At 47.1% G+C, this 21,296-nt stretch overlaps 1 protein-coding gene across 1 annotated transcript; it reads left to right on the top strand.

The window, feature by feature from the left end:
• Positions 1 to 4,206: 4,206 nt before the first annotated feature.
• On the top strand, positions 4,207 to 17,426 carry LOC102936120 (keratin, type II cytoskeletal 6A). The gene is made up of 9 exons (XM_007058554.4): positions 4,207 to 4,882; positions 6,593 to 6,807; positions 7,632 to 7,692; positions 8,751 to 8,846; positions 9,012 to 9,176; positions 12,289 to 12,414; positions 14,964 to 15,184; positions 15,590 to 15,624; positions 16,252 to 17,426. The coding sequence occupies exons 1-9, from the start codon at positions 4,307 to 4,309 to the stop codon at positions 16,566 to 16,568; spliced, it is 1,812 nt and encodes a 603-aa protein (XP_007058616.2). The 5' UTR covers positions 4,207 to 4,306; the 3' UTR covers positions 16,569 to 17,426.
• Positions 17,427 to 21,296: the final 3,870 nt, after the last annotated feature.

The following is a 21,296-nucleotide window of genomic DNA, read 5'->3' on the forward strand; positions in this document are numbered from 1 at the left end:
GGCTGACAAACAAGCCTATATACTAACAAGATGTCCCCCACCACGCCGCTTGGACTAATGACTTTAATTAAAGCTCCTGTTTGTTTATTACCTCTGGTCAGGAGAGAACATCAGTCAGCAAGACCTAAAACACTGCTCTCCAGGCTTGTAGCTAGCCGACGGCCATTTTCAGCTATGCGGCGTTGCTCGATTTTCCTTTTGCTGTGCATCTGCCCTTGCTCCTACAAGGATGCAGTTGCTGCCTACGTTAACAAAACACCACTGCAAGGCCAGGGTGGGAACTGCTGGGTGCTAAGATTAATTTCCTGACATTTCTTTATCAAGGGGTAAGGGGCCTGCTGCATTTTGCCTGCTAGCGAGAAGAAGGGCCTGAGACAGTTTTAGCCTCGGAAGGCTGGCCGCAGCCAGAGTCCCAGTCCCAGGATTTGGATTGTACTAACAGCCTGTAGCAGGGTGGTTACCCCGCTCCTGGGATAGGAGGAGTGAGAGCAGCTGAGGGAGGCTGGCTAGGTAGCTGGCCACAGGTGTGGCCAGCTCAATCAGGGCACAGCTGGCCCTGATAAGAGGGCTGTGAGTAAGGAGCTGAGAGAGTCTCACTCCAGGGCTGGAGTGAGAAGGACCTAGCTGCCTGAGAGAGACAGGGTAGCTTCGGCAGAGGAGTGCTGGGGAAGAGGCAGGCTGAGGTGAGGAGCCCAGGCCTGGCTACCCCTCAGGCTGAGACCTGGTAGGAAGGCCTAAGGAGGTGCTGGGACTGCAGGGAGACAGCTGGGCTAGAAGGCAGCAGGTCCAACCCCCTTGCAAATGATGAGTGGCCATTACAGACTACAGTTTGCCCCAGAGAAGGGGGGCTAGACAATGACTGGCAGTAGCTGCTGAGGCAATGTGGGCATAGGGGTTGGTGGTTCCCCTGGGAGGGGAGACCCAGAATGCGGGGGCATTGCCGTGAGGCAGCGCCCCAAGGTAAGGGGCACCAGGGTCTGGGAGGGACACGGGGCCAGAGGTGGTGGAGACGAGGAAGCAGGTAGGGAGAAACCAGCCAGCAGGAGGCACTCTGAGGCTGGAAAGAGCTAATTCCTGGACTGACCAGCAGGTGGCGCTGCACTGATGAGTTGGTGGTCTGCTACACAGCCACGTCCATTTTAATAGCTTTTAAAAGCCAGAAGGGACTGTTAATAACTTCTAATCTGATCTTGTGTATAACACAAGGCGGAGAATTTCATGCCGCCTTCCTGCCACCCATACTAGAAACACTGCTATACAGGGTTGCAATGACCATACCCCCATCATAAGCTGAGTTTTGAAGCAGCAGCAGCCCAATCTGCTACCAGGAGAACTACAGGGAAAGCAATTCTATTTCTGCTAGGTCTGGCCTGGGATTTGAACCCACGACCGCTAGCATTCTAAACTCTCCCTCTAGGGGCTGCCTGGCTGCATAAAGCATCAGGCTTGTCAATGGGGGGTCTGTAAAGTCCACACCATTATACTACTGCTGTGGTATGTACTTGGCAACTTGGACTTGATGAGAGCCTAATCCGGACAGATATTCAGGGGTCCATGCTCCATGGACAGGGTGACACATGAATGTCAAGGAACATGCAAGTTGCTACTGGCACCCATCACTCCAACGCCACACAAGGAAGCAAGCAGGCCTAAGAAATACCATGTTGCTGAGCCGTACACCTAGGAGTACAGTACAGTAGAAGGGCAGGTACATTGCCAGGGTTGAGCATGCTGCAAGCATGGAAGACGCTCACACCTGTGGGACAGCTTCCAGAGCCTTGTCGTATAGCCATGCAAAATCTGCTAGTGTCAGTGGCCAGGAAGATGTCCAGCACCAAATGCAACACCTGTGATTGGTTGGCTAGGCTCCAAAAATGCTGTTCTGATGTGCATATAAAATAACCATGCTACCGGTTTTTGCAAACAGCTCGACGCTGCCTGTTGCTGGGAAACAGCATTGTTGCAATTCCTGTTGCTCTCTTGAGTTTTGAACCAAGCTCTTGCATGAAAGCACAAGTTAGGTCAGCCCCTTGCACTTTCCTTGCCATTCCCAGGGTTTGTGCCAAATCCCAGCTCTCATTTAACCACTGGCAAAACTCCCGGTGGCTTCACTCAGGGCTTGGCAGCCAAACATGCATCCACCGGAGTCAGTGGTGAAACTCATGTCAGTTTACATGGGAGAAGAGTCATGCCTTTGGCCTTTCGTACGCGGAAATGTGTGGGCTCTGTAAAGTAACAGTGTCGGATTCCCCACCACCTTTGCCCCTTGTGCAGTCATTTTCACCTGCACTATATCAAAAAGGGAGAGATCTGACAGGGACTTTATGCTCACTTAGTGTGCACAGGTGAAACTGACGATGCAGCGTGCAAGGCACTGGACAATTAGGCTTAAATGAATTCACTTGGGTTACTGCAGATTTGCTGTGGGGTAATTGAGATCAAGGTCAGGCTTGACAAAGCCCTGGCTGGGATGATTTAACTGGGAATTGGTCCTGCTTCGAGCAGGGGGTTGGACTAGATGACCTTCTGGGGTCCCTTCCAACCCTGATATTCTATGATTCTATGATCAGAATCAGGCCCTTGTTCCAAACTCACTTTCAAACAGCGCCTCAGCTGGTGTAAATGAGCGTGTCTCCATTTCCATCAATGAAGCGATGTTGATTTACATCAGTGGGGGATCTGACCCAAAAAACGTTTGTGCTCTGGGGGAAGAGGAAATGTAACGTTAGCTGTGCGATGTGTTATAAATAAACATCAATATCATTCAGTCATACTCAAGAGCCTTAATACCCTCTTGCCATGACACGCACTCTTGCAAGGAAGAAAATGCTTCATGGAGGCCAAAGCTCATCATTAGTTTCCTAAGTGTAAGGCTCCTAACAAAACACCAGAAGGGGGCCGTCTTTATTTATAGCAGGAAAACATAGTGCTTGTGAAATGTACCATGTTGACTTAGCTTTCGGAAATGCTGAGCAATTGGAGCTCCCGTTGCTTTTGGCTGGAGCTGTGGATGTTCAGTCGACCCTGCTCTTTGCAGAAGAAAGGCTCAGTGGTTCACTCGTAGCACGGGCAAAATTCCCAGTGAACAGAAATTGGACTTTACCTATCAGTCAGGAGTGCTGGGATAGGTCCAGAGCTGGTAGAACACGGGTAACTAGCAGTGCAGGTTGTTTGGCCGGTGCATTATTATTTATTTGTCTTAGTGTAACGCTTACGAGCCCCAGTCATGGAACAGAACCCTATTGTGTTAGGTGCTGTACAAGCACTGAACAAAAAGACAGTCCCTGCCCCAAGGAACTTACAATTGAAGTATAAGACAAGAGACAACAGATGGGTACGGACGGATGGGGGTGTGTAAGGAAACAGTGAGACAATCTTGGCGATAGGCACTGGTCACAATACAACAGCAGCCGCTGGCGGGGATGAAATCTGAGTAAAGTAAAGTGAGAGTATGCATCTGATGAAGTGAGCTGTAGCTCACGAAAGCTTATGCTCAAATAAATTGGTTAGTCTCTAAGGTGCCACAAGTCCTCCTTTTCTTTTAGTGAACCTCAAGGAATTCATAGAGTCAGATCCAGCCGCTGCACCGATATCCACTATTTGAGGAGCTGGGTGAAATTTTCAAGAGCACCTACGTGATTTAAGATCCACTGATTTTCAATGACACTTAGGCTCCTAAGTGCCTGTGTCACTTAGAATAGATAGATAGATATTACTAATCGCCTTCTTTACATTGTACCCTAAACACCTTCGGGAATCCGGGCCTAAGCCCCTTAAAGTTGTAATAAAACCGATTTAAGTGGGAGCTGAATGTGGCCATAAAAACTTCTAGTTGCTAACGGAGAGAAGGAGGTGTCCCAAGCATGCAGCTTTGAAGTAAAATGTTGCAGAGCATTCACACTAATAATTAAAAACCTTGTAGATTCCTTTTAATTATTTTGCATTAACGTGTTCTGTGCGGGGAAAAAAAGACAAGCAATGTGAGACAATCATTGTGTAACATACATAATTTCATGCCATGAACGCCGACAAGCGATTTCTGTGTTTTTATCCACTTCAAAGGTGTATGTGTAAGGGGGTTGAAAAGGGTGAGTTGCTGCAAGGCAAAACCAAGCCCGAAAACAATCTTAATGAATTAACTAGCTCCAACCAAGCCCAGCCCTTCAACAGTATATAAGGGGAAGACATAGCTTCCATCTCAGAGGGGGCTCAGTCTCGTTTTCTCTCTCTCTCTCTCTCTCTCTCTCTCTCTCTCTGCTCTCATCCTGAGTCACACTCTTCGGTTTCTTCTCTCCGACAGGTCACCATGAACAGGAAGCTCAGTTCTAAGTCTGGGAGCGGGGCTAGGGGTTTCAGTGGACGCTCTGCGACCACCATCATCACTTCCGGTGGCAACAGAGCGGGTTTCAGTTCAGCTTCTTTGTCTCGCGCTGGGAGAAGAAGTGGAGGGTACGGTGGTGGTTTTGGCAGCAGAAGCCTCCATAGCCTGGGCGGAAACAAAAGCACTTCCATCCGCATAGGGGGTGGAGGCTTCCGGAGCGTGGGGCTTGGATTCGGTGGTGGTGGAGGTGGATTCAGCGGTGCTGGTTGTGGTGGTGGTGGTGGATTTGGTGGCAGTAGTGGATTTGTCTCTAGTGGGTATGTCAGTGGGGGATACGGGGTTGGTGGGGGATACGGTGGCAGTGGGCTCGGTGGCGGAGGCTTTGGTGGTGGCAGAGCTGGCCCTGTTTTGTCTCCTGGCGGCATCCAGCAAGTCACCGTCAACCCCAACCTCCTGGCGCCCCTCAACATCGAAATTGACCCGGAAGTCCAGAAAGTGAAAGTGCAGGAAAGGGAGCAGATCAAGACCCTCAACAACGAATTTGCATCCTTCATCGACAAGGTGAGACCAACAATTCAGCATCCCAGGCACGAGGAATCCAACAGCGCGGGAGACGTCCGTGTCCTGCAGAAGAAGAAGGAGTTAATAGCCCTTTTGGATGTTGGCCTTGAAGACCACATCTCGAGGCAGCATCCTGGTTAGGAGTTAGGTTCTTATTCCATTTTTACTCATTCCTTACTCATGCAACCTATTACTGGTGTCAAGTAAGGACTGACTGAAAAGTCAAGTCAGGGCCCCGGGTTTGGGTTGGACATGAATGTGCAAAACGACATGCAGTAACGAGGCGTTATTGGCAATGCCATTTCCAAGCACATTTTTTTCAGGTGTCTATAACGGTACAAATGAAACGTAATCTCTCTCTTTCTCCTCTCCATGCCCCCACCCATGTGTCTCCCTCTGTCTCCATGGCTGTATGTCACACATTTGTGCCTCCGCAACACAGCAGCTGGCTTTTATGGATTTGAATCTCCGCTGCAACGGACTGGATTTGACAAGATACTTAAATATGGGCGCAATTGCACTACGATGCATCAAGCGTGTGAGTCAGCCCGTGGATTTCAATGGGACTTCTCACATGATTACACTTATGTGCTCTTAAGTGTCTTGCTGAATCCGGTCCAAACTGACATCAATGTACTTACTATGTGGTTTAATAAAGTTATCATCTATCTATGTAGCTAGCTATCTAGCTATCTATCCCCATCCACCCCTTCTATCTATCTATCTATCTATCTATCCCCATCCACCCCCTCTATCTATCTATCTATCTATCTATCTATCCCCATCCACCCCCTCTATCTATCTATCTATCTATCTATCTATCTATCTATCTATCTATCTATCTATCCCCATCCACCCCCTCTATCTATCTATCTATCTATCTATCTATCTATCTATCTATCTATCTATCTATCTATCTATCTATCCCCATCCACCCCCTCTATCTATCTATCTATCTATCTATCTATCCCCATCCACCCCTCTATCTATCTATCTATCTATCTCTCTATCTATCCATCCCCATCCACCCCCTCTATCTATCTATCTATCTATCTATCTATCTATCTATCTATCTATCTATCTATCTATCCATCCCCATCCACCCCCTCTATCTATCTATCTATCTATCTCTCTATCTATCCATCCCCATCCACCCCCTCTATCTATCTAATCTATCCCCATCCACCCCCTCTATCTATCTAATTATTATTATTATTACTTATTATTAATATTTTGTATTTATTATGCAGCTATTTGGAGATAACCAACTTCCTTTTATTATGCCTTATCTTAATTTTTCCTTGAAAATGCCACAGTGGAATATTCTGCCTCTCTGCTTAGCACTTATATAGGGCCAGATTCTTAGCTGTCATAAATCAGCAGCTATTGTAAACTGGCTCCCATCAATAGGGCCAAAGCTTCAGCTGGCATTAATCAGTATATCTCCAAAGCCTTCAACGGAGCTAAGTGGATTCACACCAGCTGAGGAGCTGGTCCATCAATGTTCTGATGTGATAGCTTCCCCTCTCGTCTTGATTCCAAAAGAAGAACCAAGAAGGATTTCTGCTTCATCTCTCTTAGTGGGAGTAATTCCATCAACTTCAATGAAGCTGAGTCTGATTTACACCTGTGTAACTGACAGCAGAGTCTGGCCCAATGCCATGGGGATATTGTCCAACAATTAACATCCTCTTGCCTATTGGGTTTCAGGTTCGATTCCTGGAGCAGCAGAATAAGGTGCTGGAGACCAAATGGGACCTCTTGCAGCAGCAGGGCACCACAATCACTAAGATCCCTATCGACCCCCTTTTTGAGGCATATATCAGCAGCCTGAGGCGGCACCTAGATAGCCTAGTAACTGACAGAGGTCGGCTAGATGGAGAGCTGAGGGAAGTGCAGGATCTTGTGGAAGATTTCAGAAAGAAGTAAGTCAGAAAGACCAGCCTGGGAAATGTAATGGTTTTGTTGCCTTTCCTTGGCATGGATTTCTGGTTGTGGTTCATGCGGGAGCTATTTTTGTTCCTATTAAAATAACGAGAGCTTTTAAATCATGTAGTTACAGGATAATCAAATCTGCTCTGTTTTCAGGACAATGCTCACAGCCATAATTAACATAATAAGCAATCTGTTTGCCTTGAACTGTATACAGATTTTATGGTATGCTCATCAACCTCAGAAAAAAATATTTTTATAGCATATGAAATCATCTATCTAACTATTTATCTATCTATCTATCCCCATGCACCCCCTTGATCGATCTATCTATCTATCTAATCTAACCAATGACATATTTATTTTATAGCATCTTATCTTATCTTACCCGTCTAACATGCTCATCACTGTAGTATCTTTTCGTACAATTTGGGTGCTTAACTCCATGTAAACTCTCTTGGAAATCTCAGCCTTAAACACCAAGATAAACATAATCTTGTCTCAAAGATGATAAAGGGGGACACACTCATGATGTAACAACAAAACTATTATACTGTTCAGAAAAACACAGCAACGCTCCAGGTCCAAACTACTGGTGTACTGAATGAAGAGTGTAATGTGTTGAATGATGTCTCTGATCCACTGCAACAAAGTGTTACTTTGGAGGCTGCAAAGTTAGCAGTCATCATCCAAATGAAGTTGCCAGAGGTTAGCATTGTATGTGAGAACCTGGCAGACACATGCCTTGCACTACTGCTTACTACTTTTGCCTCGTAGTTGAGAAGCTAGATTTCAAACATATCTCTTTACCCAACAGATTTGAAGAGGAAATCCACAGGCGCACATCTGCAGAAAATGAATTTGTGGTGCTCAAAAAGGTGGGCAATGCATCTCTCTCTCTCATTACTCTGTAGCTATCTGAGGATAAGGCAGCAGACTGTTGCAGAAGTCTAGAACTGTAGACACTGAACAAGAAACAAAATGATAATACTGCAAAGAAAAATTCCTATGTATTATAATTTCTGTTAAAATCCAGGACAAATCCATCCTGTATTGATAGTCACAGTTGTTGCATTAATTTAAGTGTCTCACTTATTGCATTGTCATTTCTGGGGGGACAGGTGTATTTTTCTTGAAAGAAATGACAAAGAAAAATTGGCCATGCTTTATATTAAGGTCTCTTTTAAAATATGTATTAGTTAATAGTTTTAAAAAAATAGATTATTGTCATTTGTTATGGAGTCCAACAGACCAGTAGGTTGCTTATAACACCATCAACCAAAGTGGTTATAACCACCACCAATACATGTCTGTAACACGCTTATAACATCTGTTACCCATTTATAAACAGAACCTTAGAAAATGCAGCCAAAACATTTAAAAGGCCAAATTCAGCTCTCAGTTACATCAGCTTGAATCCGCAGTAACTAAGACCCAGATCCTCCAAGGTGTTTTGGTACCAAACTCGAAGGTAATATAACTCCCACGCCTGGGCCATTTGCACAAAGGCCCCTTTACACTGCTTTGCCGGGCCAGACTGATGTAAAGCAGTTTTAGGTTATGCTTTCACTGCAGTGTTAGCCCTAGGTATGTCTTGAGTGTGGCCCCAACCCGATTCCTGTCCACACACAAATCTCTCGCTCAAGTTGAGCAGCGTTTTCAACTTGACCTACGTGGCCCGTCTGTGGGAGGAGGGGTTTGAAGCTCAAGTGTTGTTGATGCTCAAGCTAGTAATGCAGTGGGGACTCAGCTACAGGCTACATCTCTCGGTTGATTCAGTGTTGTTTCCAGTGTGGCTGGAGCTAGTAATTCGAGTGGAGTAACTCGCGATAACTTTTGCAGTGAAAACAAACCCTGAGTATAAACAGGATCAGAATCATACCCAATAGATCTTGTCCTCGGTAGCATTGTCCCAACATTTGGCGTGTTTTTTTAGGAAGTGGATGCTGCCTACACGAAAAAAGTGGAGCTTCAAGCAAAGGTGGATTCCCTCATTGATGAGATAAACTTCCTGCGAGCTGTCTATGAAGCGGTAAGGCTCCTATTCAGAGGCTCCTTCCCATGGGACCACATTGCTCTTTCCCCAATGACAATGTTGTAATCGAAAGACCTGTCACATTTTTCTCTGCATGATGCAACTCCTGGAATGAGTCAGGTCACGAGTGGAATACTATGTCCAGTGTTGTGTTACCTACAGGAACTAGCTCAGGTGCAAGGACAGATCAGAGACACCAACGTCATCCTGCAAATGGACAACAACCGAGATTTGGATCTGAACAGCATCATTGCCGAAGTCAAAGCTCAGTATGAAGACATTGCTAACAGGAGCCGGGCTGAGGCGGAGGCTTGGTACCAAAGTAGGGTGAGTCATCATGCCGCTAAGGAGCATATAAGAGTAGATTGAGAATTCTCCTCAGAGGTCGCTGTGACCTAGTGCTTTGAAGCCATAGCACTCAAAGCACTTGGCAAAAGAATGCCGGCTTCTTATCACCACTTCAGAGATGGGGAAACGGAGTGGGAAAGTGACCTGCCCAAAGTCAACCAGGAGATCAGTGACAGCGCTAGGCATAGAACCCAGTTCTACTGATTAATTTAACCACAAAATGATCCGTCCTCACCTTCTTAAATAATAATAGTGCCTAGCATAAGGAACTGTACCTTTAAGAGTTTAGTCTCCTGAGGGCTGCAATACCTTGGTCTAATTTCAGTTGTTTAATGAATGTTGGGTGTTGCTGGTGGCCTGTGATATACAGGCGGTAAGGCTATATGATTTTGTGGTCCTTTCTGGTCTTAAACTCTGTGACTCTGTAAATCTAAGAGGCTCTGGCAAGACCCAGTTGGAACTGGTGTATCACCAGCTAGCTGTTATCCATAGCTTTTCATCCATACATTGCACAGGGCTTTATAATAGATGGGGAAACTGAGGCACGGATAGGCCAAATGCCTTGCCCAAGGTCCCACAGCAAGGCAGTGGCAGAGATGGGAATAGAACCAAGTTCTCAGCCAGTCTCTTATGTTCTCAATGACAATAGCTCTGTCAGTCTAGTACACTGTGACCACAAGTCAGGTTTTCCAGGGGAGGTTACCCATGGTGCTCCTCGGCATATCAAGCCATCCTAATCCCATCAGCCTCAACTTCCACAGTTGTGCTCTCATTTTCTGGGGTCAAAATATGATTCCCTTGGAATATCCTTACATGATACCTATGGATAAGGGAGGGGACCCGTATGGATTTTCTACCCCCCTTAATTCATCTATTAATGTCAGTCATATCACTGCTTAGTAACTGTTATTAAAGTATTTGTTCACGTGGGCCTAAAAGTGTGCTCAATGCATTATGAAACAAACTTAAAGACTGGCTGGAGAAATTCTGATGGAGCCATAGTCCTTTGAACTAAGCCATCCAGCCAAAATCAAAACACTTCACAAAATCAGGTCAAGTTCACCCGAATTTCGTTTCGGAAGAAAACTGAGGGGAAAAAAGTTTGAGTATGTTCAGAATGAAACATTTCAATTATTTTTTCCTGGAGAAAGGGCTTTTCATTTCAATTTTTAAAATGAGATAATATATTACAAAAGAAACAGTTGGAAATCAAAATGAAATGTTTGGATTGTTCAAAAACAAATGTTTCAATCATCCCCAAACAATATTTTTTTTGAATTTGCCTTCACGGAGAATTACAAATTTTGAAACCTCAAATCCTTCATGAAATGGAGCTTCCATCCACTGCCCAACGGTAATAAAGACAGAGGATAAAATTTTCAAAACTTTCAATGATCACGGATAAAGTTTGCAGATGACACAAACTGGCAGAGTGGTAAATAATGAAGAGGAGAGGTCACTGATTCAGATGGCTTGGTAAACTGAGCGCAAGCAAACACATGTGTTTTAATGTGGCTAAATGTAAATGTATACGTAACGCCGACAGACCCCGGTTGGCAGCAGGCGGGATTGAACCTAGGGTCTCTGGAGCTTAGTGAATGAGCTAAAAGCCGTATGGCCCTTAGGTAAGGCTGTACAGCAGACTCATTAATGCTCTCTCTCTAAGGCCTGGTCTACACTGAGGGGGGGGTTCAATCTAAGTTACGCAACTTCAGCTACGTGAATAATGTAGCTGAAGACAACATACTTAGATCTACTTACCATGGTGTCTTCACTGTGGTAGGTCAACTGCTGACGCCCCCCCGTCGACTCCGCCAATGCTTCTCGCTCCGGTGGAGTACCGGAGTCGATGGGAGAGCGCTCGGCGGTCGATTTATCGCATCTTCACTAGACGTGATAAATCAACCCCCGCTGGATCGATCGCTCCGGAGGTAAGTGTAGACTTACCGTAAGTGGTTTCAGTGCCACTAGATGAGACAGAACACCACACTCAGGAGGTGTGTGAGTTACATATACATCTGGGAGCAAAGGATGCAGGCCATACTTACAGGCTGGGGGACGCTATCCTGGGAAGCAGTGACTTGGGAAAAGATTTGGGGGTTGCAGTGGATAAGCAGCTAAACATGAGCTCCAAGTGCAACGCTGTGGCCAAAAGAGCTAATGTGATCCTGGGATGCATAAATGGGGGAATCTTGAGTAGGAGAAGAGAGGTTATTATACCTCTGTATTTGGCACTGGCAGGAGCACTGCTGGAATACTGTGTCCAGTTCTTGTGCCCACAATTAAAGAAGGATGCTGATAAATTGGAGAGGGTTCAGAGAAGAGCCACGAGAATGATTGAAGGATTCCATGCCTTATCGTGATAGACTCAAGGAGCTCAATCTATTTAGTTTAACAAAGAAAAGATTAAGGGGTGACCTGATCAGTCGATAAAGACCTACACAGGGAACAAATATTTAACAATGGGCTCTTCAGTCTAGCAGAGGAAGTTATAACACCATCCAATGGCTAGAAGTTGGAGCTAGACAAATTCAGACTAGAAATAAGGTGTAAATTTTTAACGGTGAGTGTAATTAACTATTGATATAATTTACCAAGAGTCGTGGTGGATTCTCCATCACTGACCATTTTAAAATCAAGATTGCATGTTTTTCTGAAAGATCTGCTCTAGGAATTATTTGGGGGAAGTTCTGTGACTTGTGCTATAGAGGAGGTCAGACTAGATGATCACAGTGGTCCCTACTGGCCGTAGAATCTATGACTCTATGATCTGAATATCTCACACGCATTGGTAAACATTTCCTTTGATATTATGCTGACAGCTGGCTGGACAGCAGTTTTTTCCATCTCCCGATCTAGTTCCTCCTCCAATTTATTTATTTATTTTAAATATGAATTTCTTTTTGAAAAATGTTAAAATTAGGATAATTTTCAACAGCGTAAAAAAAATCATCCAAGTGGTAGAAAAACGGAGGGAAAATTGCATTCAATTTTCTCCCAATTTGAAATTGGGAAATTGGAAATTTGAAACATGTCTTCAACTCCAGTTATGAAAATCTTTTCTAATGACCTTATGGCTTGTGTCTTTCAGTATGAAGAGCTTCAGGTCACGGCCACGACACATGGTGAAGACCTGAAGGTCACCAGGAATGAGATCTCTGAAGTGAGCCGGGTGATCCAGAGGCTGAAAGCTGAATTAGATAGTGTGAAAAAACAGGTGGGAAAGATCTTAATATGGAATTGACATGATTTGTGGTGTTTATTACATACTATTTTAATGAGCTCTGTGACCTTGTGAGTGATACCTACTCTCTGTGTTGCCATCTCTTGTGATAGCTGGTGTTTTTCTTAAAGCCCTGGCTCTTGAAGTCTAATTATTTGTTGAGAATCTCAACTTATATTTATTTATTTACTTATTTTGTTTTTTAATTAAGTTTTTAGCTCTCATGGTTGCAGAGTAAAGCTTGGAAATGAGTCTCCATCGTGTCATAAAGGTTCAAAAACCTGGACACACACAAAAACGTATGATTTTAAAGCCAGTCTTATGATTTTGGGGATTTTTGAATGGTTGGGGTTAGAAATACTGGATTTCTGGTATGTAAGGAGCTGCTAAGTCAAAGGATTCTGTTTAAGCTCTCTAGGCCAAATCCTCATGTAGCTAGGTATACTTGGGTCCTGCCTCAGTGCAGAGGGCTGGACTAGATGACCTCTTAAGGTTTCTTCCAGCCCTATATTTCTGTGATTTTTTTGACTCATTGAAATCAATCGAGCTGCAGTGATTTATACCAGCTGAGGATATGGCCAATTATATTTAAGTGCAAAACTATTCTGACATTTCAAGGCATCTTGGAATAGTCACAGGTATCTCAAACAGTGCTGTCTGGCATTCTGAAAGGAATGTCATTTGGTATGGAATAAAACATGCTCTCCTCCATGACCCGGATTGGTACATGTCACCATTAAAACCAATAATAAATATCAGAACTCCTGGAAACTGCTTAATTCAATCAGTTATATATGCAGGATCTGACCCTTACAACAGTAAGGAATGTAGGGTAAACCTGTCAAAAGCACCTAAAGGCAAAAATTTCCGAAGCGTCTAAGTAAGTTAGAAATTTAAGTCTCATTTTCAAAAGTGGCTTAGGCACTTACAGAGGCATTATCAAATGAGCCCAGGTGCCTAACCCTTATTGAAACTGGAAGTTAGGAGTGTATGTACCTTTTTGGATCTTGGCCTACATTCCTTTTGAAAATGGGACTTAGGCTACTAAATCAGATAAAATTTGAGAATTTTATCCATAGTACTTTCTACGCTAAGGGTATGTCTGCACTTATCATGGATCAACGCTGCGGCAATCAATCCACTGGGGGTCGATTTCGCAGGTCTAGTGAAGACCTGCGAAATCGACCACAGATTGCTCTCCCATCGACTCCAGTACTCCACTGGAATGGGAAGCGTAAAGTAAGTTGACGGGAGAGTTTCTCCCGTCGACCCAGCGCGATGTAGACGCCGCGATATAGACACCACAATTATTCACATAGCTGGAGTTGCGTAACTTAGGTCGACTTAACTCCATAGTGTAGACCTGCCCTAAGAATTTCAGTGGAACTATTCCCAGTCGTAAGCCTTCTGTTTGCAGGTGTTTCTCTGTCAGGACCTTAGAGATATTTCATAGAAGGCTGAGAAATCAGGGACGAAAATGGTTTAAGAGTTGAGTGCCCATGTTCTTCCTTCTATCTTGCGAAGAGAGAAAGAAATCCAAGGGGCTAGAAATCCACGAACTACATAGCTTGCCCTTTGGGTGACACTGGCTGCTGGACACTCAGGCCTGATCTACACTAGGATTTTACATCGGTATAATTACATCTCTCCGGGGGTGTGAAAAATCCAACCCCTTGAGAGACGTAGCTATTCTGACCTAATCACCGGTGTAGACAGCACTGGATTGACGGAAGAATTCTTTCATCGCCCTAGTTACCGCCTCTCGGAGAGGAGGATTAACTACAGCGACAGGAGAACCCCCCCCGGTAGCATAGGTTGCATTGACACTGACGTGCTACAGCGGCACATACTCTTAGGTTTATTAATTCAAACCTTGACTTGACCCAAAAGCATGCCTTGTGATTTCAATTACGACTAAAGCGACGAATGACAGATATACAAGAAAAAGACAATGGCCAGTTGCCTTCTCTTGTGGCGTAGGGGGTCATGCTGGATTTCTTCTATGTACCTCCGACTACCCCTTACAGTCTACCACATTTTAGACACATCCAAATTACAAATCCATCAGTTCTCTTTCCATCACCATCCAGTACAGTATTACATGTTTTATGCAACACATGCAGGATGCCAGTGCAAGCTTCTGTTGGCAGGACTTTTGCTGCCCACACTGTTTTCATTTAATTATTGCTCTTTTCCAGGTGGTTCGTTACCGCTGGTCACACGCTGATCATGCACACGTACACAGGTTACTACCCTCTTTACTCAATACCATGGACTTTCTCCTGTTTTTCTCTGACTGCCCCTTGGCAGCACATATTTTATAGCCATTGTGGCCCAATTTAGGCACATCCTATGGTCAAAACATCACCCACAGAGCAACCTACAAAATATCACTTTAAGCAAGCTTATAAAAGAAACAACTCCCAATCCAAACCAAGGGTAGGGTGAGTCAACCTAAGTATCATCTCCAGACTCATTCCGCAGACATGAATCAGCCTTACCACAATTCCCAGTACTAGAATCTCATGATTTGTCCCTTACAGATTGCTGGGCTGCAAACGGCCATTGCCGATGCTGAGCAACGCGGGGAGCTGGCCCTAAAAGATGCCCAGGGTAAGCTTGCTGATCTTCAGAACGCCCTTCAGACCACCAAGGATGAACTGGCTCGTTTGCTGCGTGATTACCAGGAGCTGATGAACGTCAAGCTGGCCCTGGATATTGAGATTGCCACCTACAGGAAACTGCTGGAGGGAGAAGAATGCAGGTAGGTGCAATACACAAATAGTGTGTGGTAATTATGGGGCCGGATCCTCAGCTGGAATAAATCAACAAAGTTTCTGCCCATGAGGCTGGGTTACTTCCAGACTAACTCCCCACATTCTCTGTTCCACTGGTGTCTTCCCAATATAAGTCCGGGCGGGGAACGTTGGCCCTTTGACTCTAGTTCCACTGATCATGAGATGTTGGGTTTGTATGAAAATTTGGGTGCGGAGCCCTTGAAAATCTGCCCCTGAGATCTTTTGCAAATTTTGTCATAATTAGTGTGAATGAGAATCAGACCCCTTGTCCTTTTGGGAAACATTTACGCCCTCTATATTTCAAAGTTTAGTAATTGTATTATAGTGATTTATGGGGTGATTTACATTAATTACTTTTCTTTCCCCAACAGGATGTCTGGAGAATATGCTGATCCTGTGAGCATCTGTAAGTATCTCAAGGATTCACTTTCATTTGTCAGAATTAGAGCTGGTCTGAAAATGAAGCAGTGTGCGTATTTTTGATATTTTGGCCAAAATAGCAAAAAACAAAATATTTCAGCCAAAACCTGAAGAAATTCAATTCAGAAATGCCACCACAGTGCCCCGGGGAGTTGTAGTTTGGGTGCCTCATACATCCACTCTCTTGTATAGGCGGGGGTCCCTAGTCAGACTACAGTTCCCATGATGCACCATGGTCTCCCCTCTTGGTGAACAGAGGCTGTGCATTATGAAGTCCTTGGCCATGATGCATTATGGGAACGGTTGCCCAGCTGTGGAGCTTGGCCCATAGAGGGGAATGGGGACATGAGGCACATGTCCGAATTACAACTCCCATGAGGCACTTCAGTAGCATTTCTGAATTGAAATACTTAGGTTTTGAGGCATTTGGTTTTTCAAAGAAAAATTGCAATTTTCCAAGGAAAAATTTCATTTGGTCAAAACCCCAAATTTCCTTCATAAAACAGTGGTAGAAAATTTCCAACCAGCTTAGTTAGATGTAACACCAGAATTTGTCTCTCTTTGGAAATCACAAGCTGCTTTCTGAATAACCAGAGGGATCTTTTTCTTGCAGCTGTGGTCAGCAGCACGACCAGCGTAGCTGGCAGCGGTGGCGGAGTTGGAAGCGGATATGTCCTTGGTGGAGGAGGTGGAGGTCGTGGAAGTGGCCTCAGTCTTGGTGGTGGCGGAGGCAGTTTCGGCCTTGGAATTGGCAGTGGGAGTGGTTTTGGAATTGGTGGCAAGAGTGGGATCAGTGTTGGTGGAAGTGGGATTGGTTTAGGAGGAAGCGGTTTTGGCTATGGAGGGGGGGTCACTTCGGGAGGGGGAAGCAGCTCTAGCGTAAAATATGTCTCGACATCCTCTTCATCAAGCAAAAAATTAATTAGATAGAGTGTAAAAACTCAACTCAGGGACCTTTGAATTAACCCAGGTTTTTGCTGCTTGGCGACGGAAACTCCCACCCCACCTTTCAACATTCATGGGGAAAAAACCCCTCATCTTGGGACAAAATTTTACCCTCAGTTGCACTGAAGTCAATAGGTCTGAATGGGAGTAACTGAGAGAGTAGAGATGGCATCTGACCCATTGCTCATTGGGAAACTGAGAGAACTGTAGCAGCGCGGATATATTTTCCTATAGCTTTGCCTCATTCAGGACTTGGCTCTGTTGTCAATTGCACCTATTTTAGTCCAGTGTAGTGCCTGGGGGCCTGATTCTCCTCTCCCTTATGTTTGTTCTGCACTGGTGTAATTCCATCACGTCCGATTCTCCGTTGCCCTGCCGTGGTGCAATGTGTGTGTGAGACTCCCCGTAAATAGCTGCACAGGATAGCAGAGAATCAGGACCGTTGACGAACTCCTGACTTACGCCAGTGTAAGTGAAATCAGAGTCAGGCCCTACGTTTTCAGCGTTCTGGTTGCTGTGGATGTCCAAGGTTATTTCCACACTCATGAAGTAACCCTGGGTTTTTCCACTCCGCCACTTTCTCCTGAATTTCACTGCATCAGCTCATATGTGTTTCAGGGCTTGGTCAGGACAAGGAATACGGTGAATTGTCCTGGCTTTCCGCAGAGGGCATGAATCCCACCCATTTAGCATCATGAACGTTAATAGAGGCCCTGAGTCAACGTGTCCCTCCTATTTCCTTTCCGCGGGCCCACTCCTGTGTGATGTTCATAAGATGCCTCATTCTTGTTAAAGGACCGGCTGCTTTTCACTCTGTGCATCACCAATAAACTGCATTGTGTCATTAACGTCACACGGCTGAGTTTTTAAACTAGGCTCTTGCCTTAAACTCCTGGTTGGGTTCGTCTTTTGTTGCAGGACTGCGGTAACTGAGAATTAGGCTCACACCCTTGATGTACTAGGTTCCTCAGTCTTTGGCCGAACTTCCATTGGACTTTGCAGGTATTATTTTTGGCTTCCATATCCAGTAAAAACATATGAAGATGGATGACAATAAAGAAACATAGGATCAGAAGGGCTCGCCAGGGTCATCTTGTCTAACGCCCTGCCAAGATGCAGGATTTGTTGCGTCGAAAAATTGTTAATATATTGTTAACTACAGCTGGGAAAAAATTGTCCTATATTTTTTTCCCGGTGAAAAATGACGATTTGGTGACACTGAAACATTTTGCAAATTTGTGTTGGTTTCACCAAATTGTTTTGGTAAAAATAAAAATGTTTCCTTTTGCCATTTTGGAAACAAAACCTTCTGATGTTTTTGGTCCCAAATGGCTTGTCACTTCAAAAGTTTATTGGCTAAAAATCAAAAATGTTTACAAAGGGTCAAAACGGAAATGAAACATATAGAGCTAAAATGTTTTGCTTTTGAAATGATTTGCTTCTCCCCAGGGTTTAATTTGCCAAAAATGTCCAAAAAAAATGATCATTCTTGGTTCCAGCCAAAGCAATTTTAATATTTTTTTATGGAACTGCCCGATAAAAATCCGTTATTTGCACAGCTCATCTCTTAAGCCTCAGAACCCCGGACTTCCTGCCAAGTGAACGGCTATGGGCTAGAGATCGTCAGCTGGTATAAATCAGCTTAGCTTCTCTGGCATTAATGGCGCTACACCGATTTATACCCATTGAGAATCTGCTGCCCCAGGTGCGTATCCACACTTATTTGGGCTAGCGCGCAGGAGACGAAGTAGCAAAATTGATGCTGCATAAGAGATGGCTTTGGGACATGGAATAATAGAAATTGTCCATGGTCAAAACCATCTTTTCTACCCCATGTCTCTCTATGGGTCTCCTGGGGACAGGAGCGGCAAGTTGTATGGGCCCGTGGTGCCCGTGCTCCAGGAATATTCAGAACACAGGGCCCCGGCTCCACCAATGTTAGGGGCCAGGTCTCTCCCATGGCCCCACCTGCCGTCCCTAAACATCTCCCACAGGGTGTCTCGCACCCCCCTCTGGCAGTGGCTCCTAGGCAGGGGGCCGGGGGTCTCCACACGTCGCTGGGTATGGGCTCTGGGCTGGGGGTTGCGGTGCAGGGAGGGGGTGCGGGCTCTGGGAGGGAGTTTGGGTGCGGGGTGCAGGCTCTGGGCAGGGGGTTGGGGTGTAGGAGCAAGTTTGGGGTTCAGACTCTGGGAGGAAGTTTGGGTGCGGAAGGGGGTTTGGGGTGCAGACTCTGGGCAGGGGGTTGGGGTGTAGGAGCAGGTTTGGGGTTCAGACTCTGGGAGGAAGTTTGGGTACGGAAGGAGGTTTGGGGTGCAGACGCTTGGAGGGAGTTTAGGTACAGGAGGGGGTGAGGGGTGCAGGCTTTAAAAGGACCCGGTGGCCCCCGCCACCACCACGGCAGTGCAGCGAGGCTAAAGTGGCTTCCTGCCCACCGTCGCTCGGCGCAGCGCGCCACTCCCAGAAGTGGCCGGCATGTCCCTGCGGCCCCTGGGAGGTGTGTCTCCACATGCTGCCCCAGCCCGAAGCGCCGACCCTGCCTTTGGAACTGCAGCCAATGGGAGCTGCGGGGGCGGTGCCTGTGGGTGGTGGCGCGTGGAGACCCCCGGCCCCCTGCCTTGGAGCCGCTGCCAGAGGGGGGTGCTGGTCACTTTCGAGAGCCGCCCAAGGTAAGTGCTGAAACCCCCCCCCCCGACTCCAGCCCTCTGCCCCAGCCCAGAGCCCACCCCCCACGCTCAAGCTCCCTCCCAGAGCCTGCACCCCTCACCCCCTCGTGCACCTGAACTCCCTCCAACAGTCTGCACCCCAAACCCCCTTCCGCATCCAAACTTCCTCCCAGAGTCTGCACCCCAAACTCGCTCCTACACCCCAACCCCCTGCCCAGAGCCTGCACCCCACCCCCAAACTCCCTCCCAGAGCCAACGCCCCCTCCTGCCCCCAAACTCCATCCCAGATCCTGCACCCCAAAGCCCCTCCCAGAGCCCACACCCCCTTCCTGCACCCCAACCCCCAGCCCAGAGCCCGCACCCAGCACCCAAACTCACTCCCATAGCCCACACCCCTCCCACACCCAAACCTGCTCCCAGAGCCTTAGGCAGGTGTGGGGGTGGGGACTTGAACCCGTTCTGGGCACCACCAAAAATTATACAAATCTGCTACCCCTCCCTGGGGATCAGGTATGCTTGCAGTGGGTGGGAATTCTGTACAAGCTGAAGTTTCACATGGACTCCTTGCACTGTTGTGTGTGTGTGTGTTGCGGGGGGGTACCAAATCCACCATGCTCCCGCTTCTGTGCTTTATAGATCCCTGCAAGATCGGCCCTGGTAACGGCAAAACTCCTACCAAGTTAATCTTTAGAACGGATCCCCCCACTCTGGGTCAAATTGGGGCCGGTGCTTTGGGCAGAGGCGTGCCACAAAACTGGCAGCTGGCAGCATTAACAGGGGCGGGGGAATGTGACCGTGCTTAATAGCTGGCTCTTGTGCAGTCCTTTGACTCTTCGAAACGCGGCATCCAATAGACACGGGGCTCAAAAGCACCTGGGTGAACTTTGTAGCTTAAGTCCCATGTTCAAAAGTAACGTAGGCACCTCCATCCCACTGACTTTCCATGAGACTTAAGCTCCTGAGGAGCAGATTCCCAAAGGTAGTTAGGTGCCTTAAGGGGCAGCCAGGCCTCTAGCGGGATTTACTACAGCGATTAAGTGAGTTCGATGCCGAACTCCCATTGACTTTCAATAGAAGACATTATCAACGCCATGGAGCCAGCCTGAGCAATGGCTGGTGATTCAGGTGGCTGTTTGACTCTCTGTTTGAACCCTCACATGGTCATCTTCTTTATGCCTCTCAGCTGTGAAAACTTGTGTCAGGAAACCCACCCTTCTGCCTGTAGAGCCGTGGTCCCCAAACTTTTCAGGGTCATGGCCCCCCTTATCCCTGTACCCCCGCCCCTCTCCCACCCCCGGGGTTCAGGTGGGGGCAGGGGGAAGAGCCCCGGGTCAGGAGAGGAGCTAGGTGGTGCTTCCTCCCCACCCCCCATGGGGTCTGGCCCAGGCCCCAGCTGCGCCCCGCCGAACGTTCCTCTGTGCCCTCCGGGGGATGGGGGGGCATGCTCCACGGTTTGGGGACCTCTGCTGTAGAGGAACTAGTCCAAATTTCTTCTTTGTCAGCTCAGCTGTGCAAAGCATCTCCTGCTAGAGGGCATTGCATTTAGACCAGAGGTGGGCAAACTATGGCCCGCGGGCCACATCTGGCCTGCGGGACCGTGCTGCCCAACCCCTGAGCTCCTGGCCGGGGAGGCTCACTCCCGGCCCCTCCCTTGCTGTCCCTCCTCCCCCACAACCTTAGCTCGCCGCACCACCAGCGCTCTGGGCGGCGGGGCTGCGAGCTCCTGACTGGCAACGCGGCTGTGAGAGCCGCCGGCCTGCCCCTGTGTGGTGGCATGGCAGGCTCTGGTCGGGTGGCATGGCTGCCAGTCCTGGGGCTCTGAGCAGGATGGAAGGGGGCGGGGAGTGGGGGGGTTGGATAAGGGGCAGGGGGTCCCAGAGGGAAGTCAGGGGACAGGGAGTGTGGGGGGGTTGCATAAGTGGTGGGGTCCCGGGGCGTGGTTAGGGGCGGGTGTGTGGATAGGGGTCGGGGCAGTCAGGGGACAGGGAACGGGGCGGTTGGATAGGCGTGGGAGTCCCGGGGGGCCTGTCAGGGGGCAGGGGTGTGGATA

This window comes from Chelonia mydas, chromosome 20, assembly GCF_015237465.2.
Source record: "Chelonia mydas isolate rCheMyd1 chromosome 20, rCheMyd1.pri.v2, whole genome shotgun sequence".
NCBI classification, from domain to species: domain Eukaryota; kingdom Metazoa; phylum Chordata; order Testudines; family Cheloniidae; genus Chelonia; species Chelonia mydas.

Bases quoted from the DNA above. Each gene is read 5' to 3' on its own strand.
- LOC102936120 (XM_007058554.4), top strand. From the start codon at position 4,307: ATGAACAGGAAGCTCAGTTCTAAGTCTGGGAGCGGGGCTAGGGGTTTC. The intron at 4,883-6,592 runs GTGAGACCAACA...ATTGGGTTTCAG, and splicing joins TTGCATCCTTCATCGACAAG to GTTCGATTCCTGGAGCAGCA. The intron at 9,177-12,288 runs GTGAGTCATCAT...TGTGTCTTTCAG, and splicing joins AGGCTTGGTACCAAAGTAGG to TATGAAGAGCTTCAGGTCAC.